Source organism: Melospiza georgiana, chromosome 30, assembly GCF_028018845.1.
Source record: "Melospiza georgiana isolate bMelGeo1 chromosome 30, bMelGeo1.pri, whole genome shotgun sequence".
Taxonomy (NCBI): domain Eukaryota; kingdom Metazoa; phylum Chordata; class Aves; order Passeriformes; family Passerellidae; genus Melospiza; species Melospiza georgiana.
Window position 1 is genome coordinate 1,524,070 of NC_080459.1, and position 13,375 is coordinate 1,537,444.

Here is a 13,375-nt window from a genome sequence, read left to right on the forward strand (position 1 = left end):
TTGTCCGGGGGGGCCCACTGGGGCTGCAGCCAGTGCTGGCTCCCACTGAGGCTGCCTGGCCAAGAGCAGCCCCAGGGGCACAGGGCAGAGGCAAATCTTGGTGGGGAGGAAAAGAGCAGGGATGAGATTGCCCTTGAACGGTAGGGGAAGGGAGAATGTCACTTATCCGAGAGAGCCCCAAAGAGCAGGTGGAAGGGGTGCCGGCTGATCAAGGACCCCTGAGGAGCAGAGGGAGGGCGTATCAGCTGATGGAGTGTCCTTAGGAGCGGCTGGGGAGAGTGTGGGTGTCCGTGGGTGGGGAGGAGCGGCTGGAGCGCTTGCACAGTCCAGTCGTGGGGAGGCCGGCGGGGCCTGTTGGAGTAGGCTCAGCCTGGCCGGTGGGTACGGCTAACGCCGCCCGCCCGCAGGACCATGGTGCAGTTCCTGTTTGAGGCAGACCTGCACGGGCTGCTGAAGCTGGACACGCTGATCCCGAATGCGCCGCCTGCGCAATGGCAGTGCAAGGCCAAGGAGAGCGGCCCCGGGCCCAGCCCCGTCGGCGTGTCGCCCATGAAGCCGGCCAATCGCTCCCACAGCTCCAGCAAGACGCCGTCCAAGACACCCGGTGAGCGCCGGCCACCAGCGGCAGAGGTTGAGTGCCGGAGCCGCGCCCAGGCTGCTTGTCCGTAGCCATGGGGCTCTGGGCTCCCTGCCACGCTGCCCTACCGGCTGCTGCTCAGGCAGGAGGAGGTGGGCTGTGCTCCTGACAGCCACCCACCTCCTTGCCAGCATGAGGGGCAGAGCTCTGAGCACTGGGGCTGGCGAGCTGCTGTTCACCCAGCTGAGCCTTGCTGGCACAGCTGTATGCTAGGACGAATGTGGGCGGGACTGTCAGCTGACAGCTTTACATCCTGTGAGCATTTTTGTATCTTCCCCTTATCTCTGGGCTCTGGAATTGTTGCACTAGACCCAAGGAGTTGCTCCACACAGTCCCTAACCAACTTGGTGGCAGGGAGGAAAATATAAGTTAGTTGTGACTGGGTGGCAGGAGACCTCAGAGTCCTACTTGTCTGGTGGGTGTGATGTGGAAGTGTGTTGGGTTTGCTCCCATGAATGCTCTAATACAGGCTGTTAAATAGCTGTAAGACAATATTTTCATATGTGAATGCAGGTAAATCTGGATCCAAAATTCAAAGCACCCCCACAAAGGCTGGGGGGAATCGCTACATTCCCAACCGCAGCACTCTGCAGATGGAGATGGCAAATTTCCTCCTAACTAAAGAGAATGACCCTGCTGAGGATTCCCCTACCAAGAAGGTGAGCATGTTGCTAAGTTACAATTATTCCAACAACCGCTACTCCTTCCTGCCCCTTTACAGAGCAGTAAACTATAGGTTCTATCAAGTGGGCACACAGGACTGACAAGTCCCAGCCATCACTACTTGCAGCTCTGGGCTTCAGGAGCTTAGGATGAGATTGAAGCTGTAGAGACTGCCATGCACTCTAAGCCTATGCTGCTTCTGGTAGCAAAATTTAGCTTTTGACTAATGAGGCTTTAAAATGTAGCAGGCAACAAAAACACAAAGCTGTGAGCCTATGCAAAGTGAAACTGCTGGTGGTAGCTATTCTAGGACAATGTCTCCACAGGGAACACTTCTGGAATGTTTTACACTGTGTTCTGAAATCTGTTTATGAAGCATTTGGTTGCTTTGTGGCTGTGGCTTTTCCCACTGGCAATAACACTGAATTTGCCATTGTGTGAAAAGTGAGCAGGACGATGTATGAAAGTCTGAGGAAAAACTCCTTTGACCTGCCCTGTGTGACTGACCCTTGCAGCACAGTCAAACATCTTCAGATTCTAAGAGAAGGGGACTTAGGTGTCTGTTTAAATTGCAGTGTGGGAATTGTTTTAAATGCATTGTACTGAGGGTGATTTGTCTCTGTAGGAGCAACAGAAAGCCTGGGCAGTGAATCGGAATGGTTTTGATGTAGAAGAGGCAAAGATCCTCCACCTCAGAGGAAAACCCCAGAATGCTCCAGAAGGTATGATATAGGCTCTGTGTGAGCTGAATCAGCAGGAGAGATCAGGTCAGGGGAACAGCAACACAAAGGCTCTGTGTGTGGTCACAAGAGAAATCAACTGGTTTCTGAGAGCTGTACTCTCAGGAGTACAGGCTGGAGTCTCCTTTCTTAAGGTTCCTGAGGTTGAGGGAGGGCATAACAGTTACAGTGAATTTATTTAGGAGAGTTGCTATGACTGCCAGTTGGTCACCTGTTACAGGGCTTGCAAGGGTCTTCAGGGAGAAGAGAGAGACGAGAATCTTGACCTCATGTTCAGAAGGCTTGATTTATTATTTTATGATATGTATTACATTGTTACTATACTAAAAGAAATAGAAGGAAAGTTCTCAGAAGCTAGCTAAGCTAAGAATAGAAAAAGAATGAATAAACAAAGGGCTGTGTATCAGCAGAGGGTGAGACCCAGCTCTGCCATGAGTGGTCAGTAAGTCCAAACATTCACCCAAGACCAATCTCGCATCCACCTGCTGCATTCCCCAGCAGCAGATAACCATTGTTTACATTTTGTTGCTGAGGCCACAGCTTCTCAGAAGGGGGGAAAATCCTAAAGAAAGGATTTTTATGAAAAGATGTCGGTGACAGTCACCTGTACTGCAGGTTCCAAACCTTCATGAAGTCTGTAAGAGCATCAAACTCTCTGCTGTGCATTTTCTAGCTTAAACTGCAACTAAATAGAATGGGATTCAAAACCCCAAGTGTTTGTTAAATTTGTTTCCATGAATGAGGAAATTCTAGCTCACCCCTGTTCAGCAGTTCATACTGCCAGTGATTTTAGTGCACTGCAGGCTTGTGAGTGTTTCTCTTAGGGCTTTATTTTCACTCCAAGGGATTCCTAGTTGGGTGAGCAGCACTCAGCTGGGAGGAAACTAACTCAGGTTAACAAACCTGTTCCCCTGCACACAGGCTATCAGAATAACATGAAAGTGCTCTACAGTCAGAAAATGGCACCTGGATTCAGCAGGAAGAATAGCAGATATATTCCCTCAAAGCCCGAACAGGTCTTGGATGCACCAGCGATCCGCAACAACTACTGTAAGTAGGCTACAGGGTTGAGTGCTGGGCATCCAGAACATTCTGCACTGGATTGCTGTTCCTAGGACAGTGTAACTGGGCTGTCTGTATTATTTTGTGTACCCAGGCTAGCACAGACCACTTCTGGAGTGTCCCTGTGTGGCCTTACAGGGACAGTGGTCTAGGGCACTGTGTAGATGCCTTGGAGCAGGGTACCTGGCCCCAGCAGCTGGGCATAGTGACACTCAGAAGGCTGCCCCTCACCTGTACGTGTGTGTGCGCACATGTGCACCCACACCTGCTGCATCAGCACGGGTGAAGGGCATGCTCTCTAGCCAAGCATGGTGTGACCTGCATTGCTCTTTCAAAGTGTAGATCTGAATCTCATAGACTGGAGCTCCCAGAACTTCCTGGCAGTGGCTCTGGACGACGCTGTTTATCTGTGGAATTACGGTACTAGGGAGATTATCCCCCTGCTGCAGACGGAGCATCCAGATGTTTACATTTCCTCTGTGTCATGGATTAAAGATGGAGACTACCTTGCTGTTTGCACAAGTAGTGCTGAGGTTCAGGTGAATGCAGGAGTAAAACTAGAGGCGTTTTCAAGGGATTGACAGAACTGTGGGGCCTGGGGACAAAACCTTGGTTGGCAGAGGAAGGATGCCATGCACCTGATTTGTCTTCCCTGGTGTGGGGTGGAACTGCCCAGTGTGCAAGGCAGGGTTTGGTTTGGGGGTTTTCTGATAAGCAGCGTTACCTTCTATGCTATAGTCATGAGATACACATTTTCTCTGTTCCCTTACTGAGAAAGCTGAATGCCAGAGCCTGTGCAGTGAGGTTCCTAGGGCATAGAAACAGGATTGGGTTTCTTCTGAAGAACTTTTTGCTTTGCCTTTCCGGCTATTGTTGCATTTATGTTGTTGCATATCATATTTCTAGGGTCTCATACCTTCTGGGTGGTTTTCTCACAGCAGGTCTTCACAGCAGTGTTGTTGTTGCTTCTCAGCCAGGGCTCCTCTGCAGCCCTCCCTGAATGCCTCACCCCCTTTTATCCCAGCCACCTCCACGGGCTGCAGCTGCTGCCCAATCAAGGACATTGCAACTGCAGCCCATTTACAATAACTGGAATCACGGCAGGGTCACTTATACAGTACAGAGATCTTTTACTGCAATACATATATTTCCTCAGGCCCCTATAAGCTATGGGACATTGAGCAGCAGAAACGTCTCCGAACCATGACCAGCCATTGCGCCCGTGTGGGAACCCTCAGCTGGAACAGCTGCATCCTCTCCAGGTAAAGCAGTGGGTCAAGGGCAGTTTCCAGTTGTTGCAAACTCCTATCCCTCAATCTATGTGTGGCATGGGTTAGGGATGGCAGAGAGAAGTTTGTCCTGGCTTGGGATTCTTTCTCAGCCTTATCTGTTCGGGCTGTGAGGAGAAGGCCTCTTTCCTGTATTGCAATTTGTGCTGAAGCTGTGAAGAGCTTGTGTGGGTGTTTCACTCACACCAACAGACCTGTGTTGCTGGTAACACTGGTTGAAACCCAGTGGCAGGTATAGCAGTCTTGCAACAACAAAAATGGATTTGGGTGAAAATGTGCAGCCTGACCCTGCAAGCCTTCTCTTCTCTCTGCAGTGGTGCACAGACTGGGCACATCCATCACCACGATGTCCGAGTGGCTGAGCATCACGTGGCCACCCTTGCTGGCCACACACACGAGGTGTGCGGACTCAGATGGTCTCTGGATGGCCGCTACCTGGCCAGTGGTGGCAATGACAGTCTGGCGAACGTCTGGCCATGCACCCAAGGTGGGGGTGGCGACTCTGCTCCTGTACAGACCTTCACTCAGCACCATGGTGCTGTCAAGGTGAGCACAGAGCTGCCGCGGGCGGATATGTGTGTGCAAGGCAGGCATGCAGCACTGGCTGGGTGCAGGTTGCCTCTTGTATGTTTTAAAATGAACTCTCCTCTCTCAGGCTGTGGCGTGGTGCCCATGGCAGATGAATGTTCTTGCCACTGGAGGTGGCACTAGAGACAGACATATCCGCATCTGGAACGTGTGTTCTGGCGCCTGCCTCAGTGCTGTTGATACCCGTTCCCAGGTGAGAGATGAACATCAGCTTGCAGACAAACACCTTCTGGCAGCACACCTACACAGAGCTGCTGGCTCCTCAGGCCCAGAGGCACAGGGAAGGAGGGGGACCATGCTTGCCTCTGAGTGGTGAGCATCAGCCCATGCACCTTGCCTCACCTGTGTTACTACCTCTTTGCAGGTGACTTCTATCCTATGGTCCACAAACTACAAGGAACTCATTTCAGCCCATGGCTTTGCACAGAATCAGCTGGTTATATGGAAGTATCCAATATTGACTAAGGCTGCAGAGCTGCAAGGTAGGTGGATGTTGTTATCTTGTTGCATTTCTAAAGTCCCATACTGTCGCAATCATATTTCTAAAGTCTGGTACCTTCTCGGTGATACTTCTTGGGGGCAGTTCTTCACAGCTCTGACTTCTTCTCCTGCTTGTTGCTCCTTCTTCGTCAGGGCTCCTTGTCAGCTCAGCTTGACTGGCCAAGCCCAGCTCCTTTTATCCCAGTTATCTTCACTAGCTACAGATGCAGCCCAATTAAGGACATTGCAGCTGCAGCCCATCAAAAACAACCAGGACTTATCAGGGCAAGGCCTATATACAGATATTCAATATACAATACAGATATTTTACTAAGACTCCTACTATGTTCCCCCTTTTTGTTTACTTACAGATACTAAGACTCCTACTATAGGTGGACAGGGCCTGGGGTGGGGGGCTGTTAGAGGTTGAGGACAGCTGCACTCCTTGGTTTGAGCCTGCAGCATCACTGATACAGGACAGTATCCAGGGCCATGCTGCTAGGAGTAAAGCATGCCCACGGGGCTGTGGAAGAGATACCATTGATCCAAGTGTATGGTTGGGGTCTGAAATCATGCTGCCACAGCCACTGGGGAGACAGCTATGCAAGCTGGCAGGGCTCATGGGAGCATACAGGAGTAAATGTGCATGTGCTGATCAGCTCAGCCCTGATTGCACATTCCTTCTCCTCCTAAGGTCATACTGATAGAATCTTGAACCTGACCATGAGTCCTGATGGTACATCAGTGGCCTCAGCAGCTGCTGATGAAACAGTGCAGGTCTGGTGCTGTTTTGAGATGGATCCCATAAAGAAGAAGGAGAAAGAGAAGACAAACAGTGCCAAAAGCGGTATTCTTCACCAGAGCATCCGCTGAGAACACGGGATTGTTGTGGGGAGGGGGATATTTGGTTTTACACACTGTACAGTATTTTAAATGTTAATGAACTGCTTAACTTGACTTTTTCTTAATGGAGTCTGATGGAAGAAAAAGCCATGCCTCTTAAACCCAAGTCCTTCTCCCTGAGGCTGGGGATCTGGGCAACGAGTGGAGACCTAGGTCTTAAGGGCCAGTTTAGAGGCCCCTGAGCTTAGCACAGCCTAGCAGAAGGATGCTGTGCAAGGGCTGTACTTCTGTTTCTGTCCCAGCTAAGATAGATATGCCACCTGCCCCATCTAGATGCTGACTACAAGCACAGCAGCTCCACCACAGGCTCAACTGAAAGCACAGCATGGCTGTGGCCTCAGTTTGTGTTGTCCTGGCCTGTCTCACAAGCCCAGGGACACCTTCCTATGGCTCTGCAGGCAGATCTCAGTTTGTCTTGTTAGCTACAGGCAGCCATCACTGCCTGCCTGTGGTGCTGGAGTAGAATAGCTGTTGGAAAAAAAAGGAGGGAGAGAAATATAGAGCAACAGCTGTAATCACCCCAAAGGCTGGAAAGGGGCTGGCTCTGGCATGAAGCCTGATGCAAAACAAAAGGTTAGCTTACATTGCCACAGCCAGCCTGGATGTCATGCAAGAGCCACGCAAAGCACCACCAACCCTGTGCTCAGCCTTCAGTCACGTATTCTTCCAACAACTCTGATCTCCCTTCCCCTCCTGCTGACAGGAGGCCCTGGTGCCTCACTGAGGCTTCATGCAGGGGAGCAAGCACCAGGGCTCAGATGACATTTATTGGAGCTTGACTCCCCTACACTTGGAAAAATGTCTTTTTTTCCAGGCTGAACTGTGCTGGAGTAAGTTGCAGGAAATATATTTGAGCCCTTACCTGACCAACAACCAGCTCAGCCATGCTGCTTCTTTAACAAATTTGCCCTAAACCAGGACAAAACATTGGCGCCCAACGTGGGGCTCGATCGTTGCCATGTTGGGCAAATTTGTTAAAGAATCTGCAAAGGAGGGCCCCTCCAGAAAGCAAAACCCACACGGCCCCTCCCCCCAACCAGTTCGGGAAAAAATTCCTCGGAGAGAGGTGGAAAAAACCTGTTTATTTCAGGCACAGCACCCCCCAGCACACAAAATGAACAATACCCAATGGCACCGCTCTGAGAAAGATGACAAAATCAGAAAGTCTCTTTTGGGGGTGGTTACTCTGTTCTCAGTCCCTCCGGCACTGGGGCAGCTGCTGCAGGCCAAAACATCAAACTCTCGATGTTCCCGGGTCCCAGTCCGGAGCAGGTTCGAGATGGTCACAGAAACAGGAGAGGAGAAACAGTCCGGGAAGGAATTTGGACTGTTTAGCTAAACTAGCTAATAAGCAGAAGCAAAAGCAAGAGCAGAAGCAAGAGCAGAGAAGAGAGCAAGCAAAGAAGCAAGCTGAAAACAAGAAGCCAAAACAGCCCTATGTACTGCTCGTCTCTGTGTCCATGATAAGAGAAACCCAAACAAAACTTCCACTCTTCAGAGCCGGTCTTAAAGGCACAGAACAGATGAATGGGGATACAAGCATCATAACGTCACCCCAGGACATTCCACCCCTTATCCCCATATCATCAACATACTGCAACACATCATGCATTATTCATACAAAATTTCCATCTGTTCCCCCCAAAATTACAAGCAATACCCATTATGCCTTCATCACATCCCCACACTGGACCACTGAATCCAGGCCCTATATTACAGAGCTGCAGGATTCTCCCTCTTCACTTTAGTCACTTAAAGCTCCATCTATCACTTGCTCAGACCTTCGACACTTACACATTTCCTTCTCCATCTTCCACTTGCCCAGACCTTCAACACTTACACATTTCCTTCTATCTCATGTCTGTATGGTTTAATGTACAGACAATGGCAGTAACATCCAATGAATAGTGATATTGCACATCATTCTTACCCCACAATCAAATCTCCCTGAGGTACACATCGTGTTGTTCCATCTCTTTGCATTATCCACCACGTGCAACCTGGTCCCTGAGCAAAGACAACCCCACAGATGGGTTTGTCTGTACTCGAGGCAGAATTGATCCACACAGTCTTCCGTAACAAACCTCTGATATGTATCACTGGGACTTTGTCTCCTTCTATTACATTCAGGGACTCAGACTGGGCAGGATCTGCTCGGTTGGTGGAACCTCGGGTGTTAACTAACCAGGTGGCCTTTGCTAAATGCTGCTCCCATTTCTTGAAAGATCCCCCACCAAAAGCTTTCAACTGGGTTTTTAGTAGTCCATTGTACCTCTCCACTTTTCCTGCAGCTGGTGCATGGTAGGGGATATGATACACCCACTCAATGCCATGTTCCGTAGCCCAGGTGTTGATAAGGCTGTTCTTGAAATGAGTCCCATTGTCAGACTCGATCCTCTCAGGGGTGCCATGTCTCCACAGAACTTGCTTTTCAAGGCCCAGGATGGTGTTCCGGGCTGTAGCATGAGACACAGGGTAGGTCTCCAACCATCCAGTGGTGGCTTCCACCATGGTCAGCACGTAGCGCTTGCCCTGGCATGTCTGGGGCAGTGTGATGGAGTCAATCTGCCAGGCCTCCCCATACTTGTACTTGGACCACCGCCCACTGTACCACAGGGGCTTCACTTGCTTGGCCTGCTTGATGGCAGCACACGTTTCAGAGTCATGGATAACCTGAGAAATACTGTCCATGGTTAAATCCACCCCTCGGTCTCGTGCCTACTTATAGGTGGCATCTCTGCCCTGGTGGCCTGAGGCATCATGGGCCCATTTAGCTAGGAATAACTCTCCCTTATGTTCCCAATCTAGGTCTATTTTGGACACCCCTATCTTTGCAGCTTGGTCTGCCTGCTCATTGTTTTGGTGCTCCTCGTTGGCTCTACTCTTGGGTACATGGGCATCTACATGGCGGACTTTCACAGGCAGCCTCCCTACCCTGGTATCAATGTCTTTCCACTCAGCAGCCCAAATTGGTTTCCCTCTACATTGCCAGTTAGCCTTTTTCCACCTCTCCAGCCATCCCCACAGAGCATTGGCTACCATCCATGAATCAGTGTAGAGGTAGAGCTTTGGCCACTTCTCTCTCTCAGCAATGTCTAGGGCCAGTTGAACAGCTTTGAGTTCAGCAAGTTGGCTTGATCCACCTTCTCCTTCGGTAGCTTGTGCAACCTGTCGTGTGGGGCTCCATACGGCTGCTTTCCACTTCCGGTTCATCCCTACGATGCGACAGGAACCGTCAGTGAAAAGAGCGTAGCGTGTTTCCTCTGGGGGCAGTTGGTTACAGGGAGGAGCCTCTTCAGCACATGTCACTGGTTCTTCTTCCTCTTCATCTGTGACACCAAAATTCTCACCTTCGGGCCAATTTGTAATGACCTCCAAAATCCCAGAGCCATTCAGTTTACCTATACGGGCGCGCTGAGTGATAAGAGCAATCCACTTGCTCCATGTAGCACTGGTGGCATGGTGAGTGGAAGGAACCTTGCCTTTGAACATCCACCCCAGCACTGGTAGTCGGGGTGCTAGAAGGAGTTGTGCTTCAGTGCCTATTACCTCCGAGGCAGCCTGAACTCCTTCATAGGCAGCCAGGATTTCTTTCTCTGTTGGAGTGTAGTTGGCTTCAGACCCTCTGTAGCTTCAACTCCAAAATCCCAGTGGTCGACCCCGAGTCTCCTCAGGCACCTTCTGCCAAAGGCTCCAAGACAAGCCATGGTTCCCGGCTGCAGAGTAGAGCATGTTCTTTACCTCTGGTCCTGTCCTGACCAGGCCAAGGGCTACTGCATGAGCAATCTCCTGCTTGATCTGGACAAAGGCTTGTTGCTGCTCAGGGCCCCACTGGAAGTTGTTCTTCTTGCGGGTGACCAGGTAAAGAGGGCTCACGATCTGACTGTACTCAGGAATATGCATCCTCCAAAAACCTATGGCACTCAGGAAAGCTTGTGTCTCTTTCTTATTGGTGGGTGGAGACATTGCTGTGATCTTGTTGATGACATCTGTAGGAATCTGACACTGTCCATCTTGCCACTTCACTCCCAGGAATTGAATCTCACGAGCTGGTCCCTTTACTTTGCTCTTTTTAATGGCGAAACCAGCTCCCAGGAGGATCTGGATGATTTCCTTCCCTTTCTCAAACACTTCCGCAGCTGTGTTCCCCCACACAATGATGTCATCAATATACTGCAGATGTTCTGGAGCCTCTCCCCTTTCTAGTGCAGTCTGGATCAGTCCATGGCAGATGGTGGTGCTGTGCTTGAAATAAACACCTCTCTCCGAATAATTTTTTCCTGAACCAGTTGGGGGGAGGGGCCCTCCTTTGCAGATTCTTTAACAAATTTGCCCTAAACCAGGATACCCTGCTGGGGAGGTCTGCCATTTCCTCTTCCCTGATGGAAGTGCAGCTGCTGCCAAGGGAAACGACCCCACACTCACTCAGTTTTCCCTTTGCTTGCCAGATGTCCCATCTGCTGTCCCTGTCCAGGAGAGCTGCTCTGCTCGGGAGGAAGAGCCCAAGCGAGAGCCTGGGAACATCGGCGGCTGCAACCCCTCCTGATCTAGTGCTGTTTATGGATGTGTAGTTAGATTTGAATAGTTACAAGTATAGGGATATTTACATACACTGCTTGATATCTGTATAGGCATATTATATATGTATATTATTATATTGATGCGTGTATATTCATCTGTTTACATACTTGTACAGCTCTGTAGCTGTGCATTTCTATTGCTGGAGTTGCATGGATTGTTTTATTGGTCCACTGATATTTGTGTATTTATAGACAGGTTTGTTATGTTTGTATTATATTGTCATGTTATATGTCATGAAATATGTAATGCATGTTTACATCTCTCTATTGTTATGTCTATACATGTATTTACTTCTATTTATTATGTATGGAGTTGTATAGTGTTGTATTTATATTGTTACATATCATATTTCCAGAGCCTCATACCTTCTGGGTGGTTTTCTCACAGCATCTCTTCACAGCAGTGTTGTTGTTGCTTCTCAGTCAGGGCTCTTCTCCAAGCCTCTCCCTGACCACCCCACCCCCTTTTAATCCCAGCTACCTCCATCGGCTGCAGCTGCTGCCCAATCAAGGACATCACAGCTGCAGCCCATTTACAATAACTAGAATCAGGGCAGGGTCACTTCTACAATACAGAGATCTTTTACTGCCATACATATATTTACAACACATATATTTACTCAGGCCCCTACATTTCCCCCTTTTCTTTTAACAATTTTTCAATTACACAGTTACAATATACATATCTGTCCCAGCTCTCAGGCTGCCACAGCTCTCGGCTGTCTTGAATACATACAAATCCCTAGATGTTCCCAGACTCTTTTCCTCAAAGGCCATAGTCTTACAGCTCTCTGCTGTTACAGCTCCTTGATTCAAAGGCCATTCTATATTCTAGAGTCCCAGCTCTCAGGCTGCCACAGCTCTCAGCTGTCTTTTCTTCTATAGTCCCAGCTCTCAGGCTGCCACAGCTCTCGACTGTCCGGGAGATTCCATACCTTCTTTTGATGCTTGGCTGCATGTTCTTAATCAAGTCGGGGTCACCAGATGTTGTATTCATATTGTTACATATCATATTTCCAGAGCCTCATACCTTCTGGGTGGTTTTCTCACAGCATCTCTTCACAGCAGTGTTGTTGTTGCTTCTCAGTCAGGGCTCTTCTCCAAGCCTCTCCCTGACCACCCCACCCCCTTTTAATCCCAGCTACCTCCATCGGCTGCAGCTGCTGCCCAATCAAGGACATCACAGCTGCAGCCCATTTACAATAACTAGAATCAGGGCAGGGTCACTAATACAATACAGAGATCTTTTACTGCCATACATATATTTACAATACATACATTTACTCAGGCCCCTACAGTATAGTTCTAAAATTCTATTTATTTATGTTTGGATCTGAGATTCTTTAGAGGGGGATATTGATGTTTCTGTATTTGTATATGGGCTGTATGGTTGTAGTAATACGTAATAAATTAAATTGTTAAACTTCAATTCAGTAACTTCAATATTTGTGTACAGTGAGTTGTTGCAGAGGGTTGCAATAAAGTAATTTTTTTTCACTGAAGTTGATATCTGTATATATTTACATAGCACAATTCTCACAATAAATTAGATTTTATTCATAAATTGATATTTCTGTGTTTCTATATTGGTATCACAGGTGTTGCAATTTAAAATAAATTTCATTTTTAAACATAAGTTAATGTTTGTGTATTTGTACATTAGTAGTATGGGTGTAACTATCTGCAATAAATGCAATGTTTCAACTGAAGTAAGTGTAGATTTGTGCTACCCAAAGCCATGGGCAGATGTAAATGCTGGAGGATTTTGGCCATGCAAATCTCCGGCCATGCCCAGCACATGCCCCACCTGCACTCGGGCTGGGCAGGGGAAGTGCAGATTTGGGCTGGCAGCAGAGCCCCACGTTGGCTCAGAACTCGCTGCAGAGGCAGCTGAGAAAACTCCGGGGCTCCATGAGCACAGAATCCAAGCAGGAGCCACCCAGGGAGGACAAATCCCTCATCCCACGGGCAGCTCTTTAGGAAAGTGCTCCAAGTGTCCCCCTGAAGCTCATCCCAGAGACCAGAAGCCAGCAGGGATCCTGAGCCAGCTCTGCTGCCTTTGGCAGCACTTTGGCAAAAAATGAGCTGCAGCAAGGGGGAGGCAGCAGCGACTGTGACTGCTGCAGGCTGGGGATGAAGGAAGGGCCATGGACACAAGTGCTGAGATGCCCCAAAATCCAGAAGGAGGCTGGAGAGCTGGGAATCAACTTGGCATTTCGGTGCCAAGCTCTCACAGGCACTGAAATGATGGAATCCCTTTGTGAGAAGTTACCTGGAAGAACTGACAGGGAGCTGCTGCTAGGATCAGCAGTAGCAGAAAGCAAAAATGTACAAACATTAGGAGATCATCTAATATCCCCCACAAGCAATGGCTTCAAAAATGATCTCATATATTCATTATTATATTATATTATATTATATTATATTATATTA

The 13,375-nt window shown here is 48.9% G+C and overlaps 1 protein-coding gene across 1 annotated transcript; it reads left to right on the plus strand.

The window, feature by feature from the left end:
• Positions 1 to 411: 411 nt before the first annotated feature.
• On the plus strand, positions 412 to 6,332 carry LOC131094609 (cell division cycle protein 20 homolog). Its single transcript, XM_058042261.1, has 10 exons — positions 412 to 604; positions 1,151 to 1,296; positions 1,926 to 2,022; positions 2,962 to 3,090; positions 3,445 to 3,641; positions 4,270 to 4,364; positions 4,706 to 4,937; positions 5,047 to 5,172; positions 5,344 to 5,461; positions 6,154 to 6,332. The coding sequence occupies exons 1-10, from the start codon at positions 412 to 414 to the stop codon at positions 6,330 to 6,332; spliced, it is 1,512 nt and encodes a 503-aa protein (XP_057898244.1).
• The last annotated feature ends 7,043 nt before the right edge of the window (positions 6,333 to 13,375 follow it).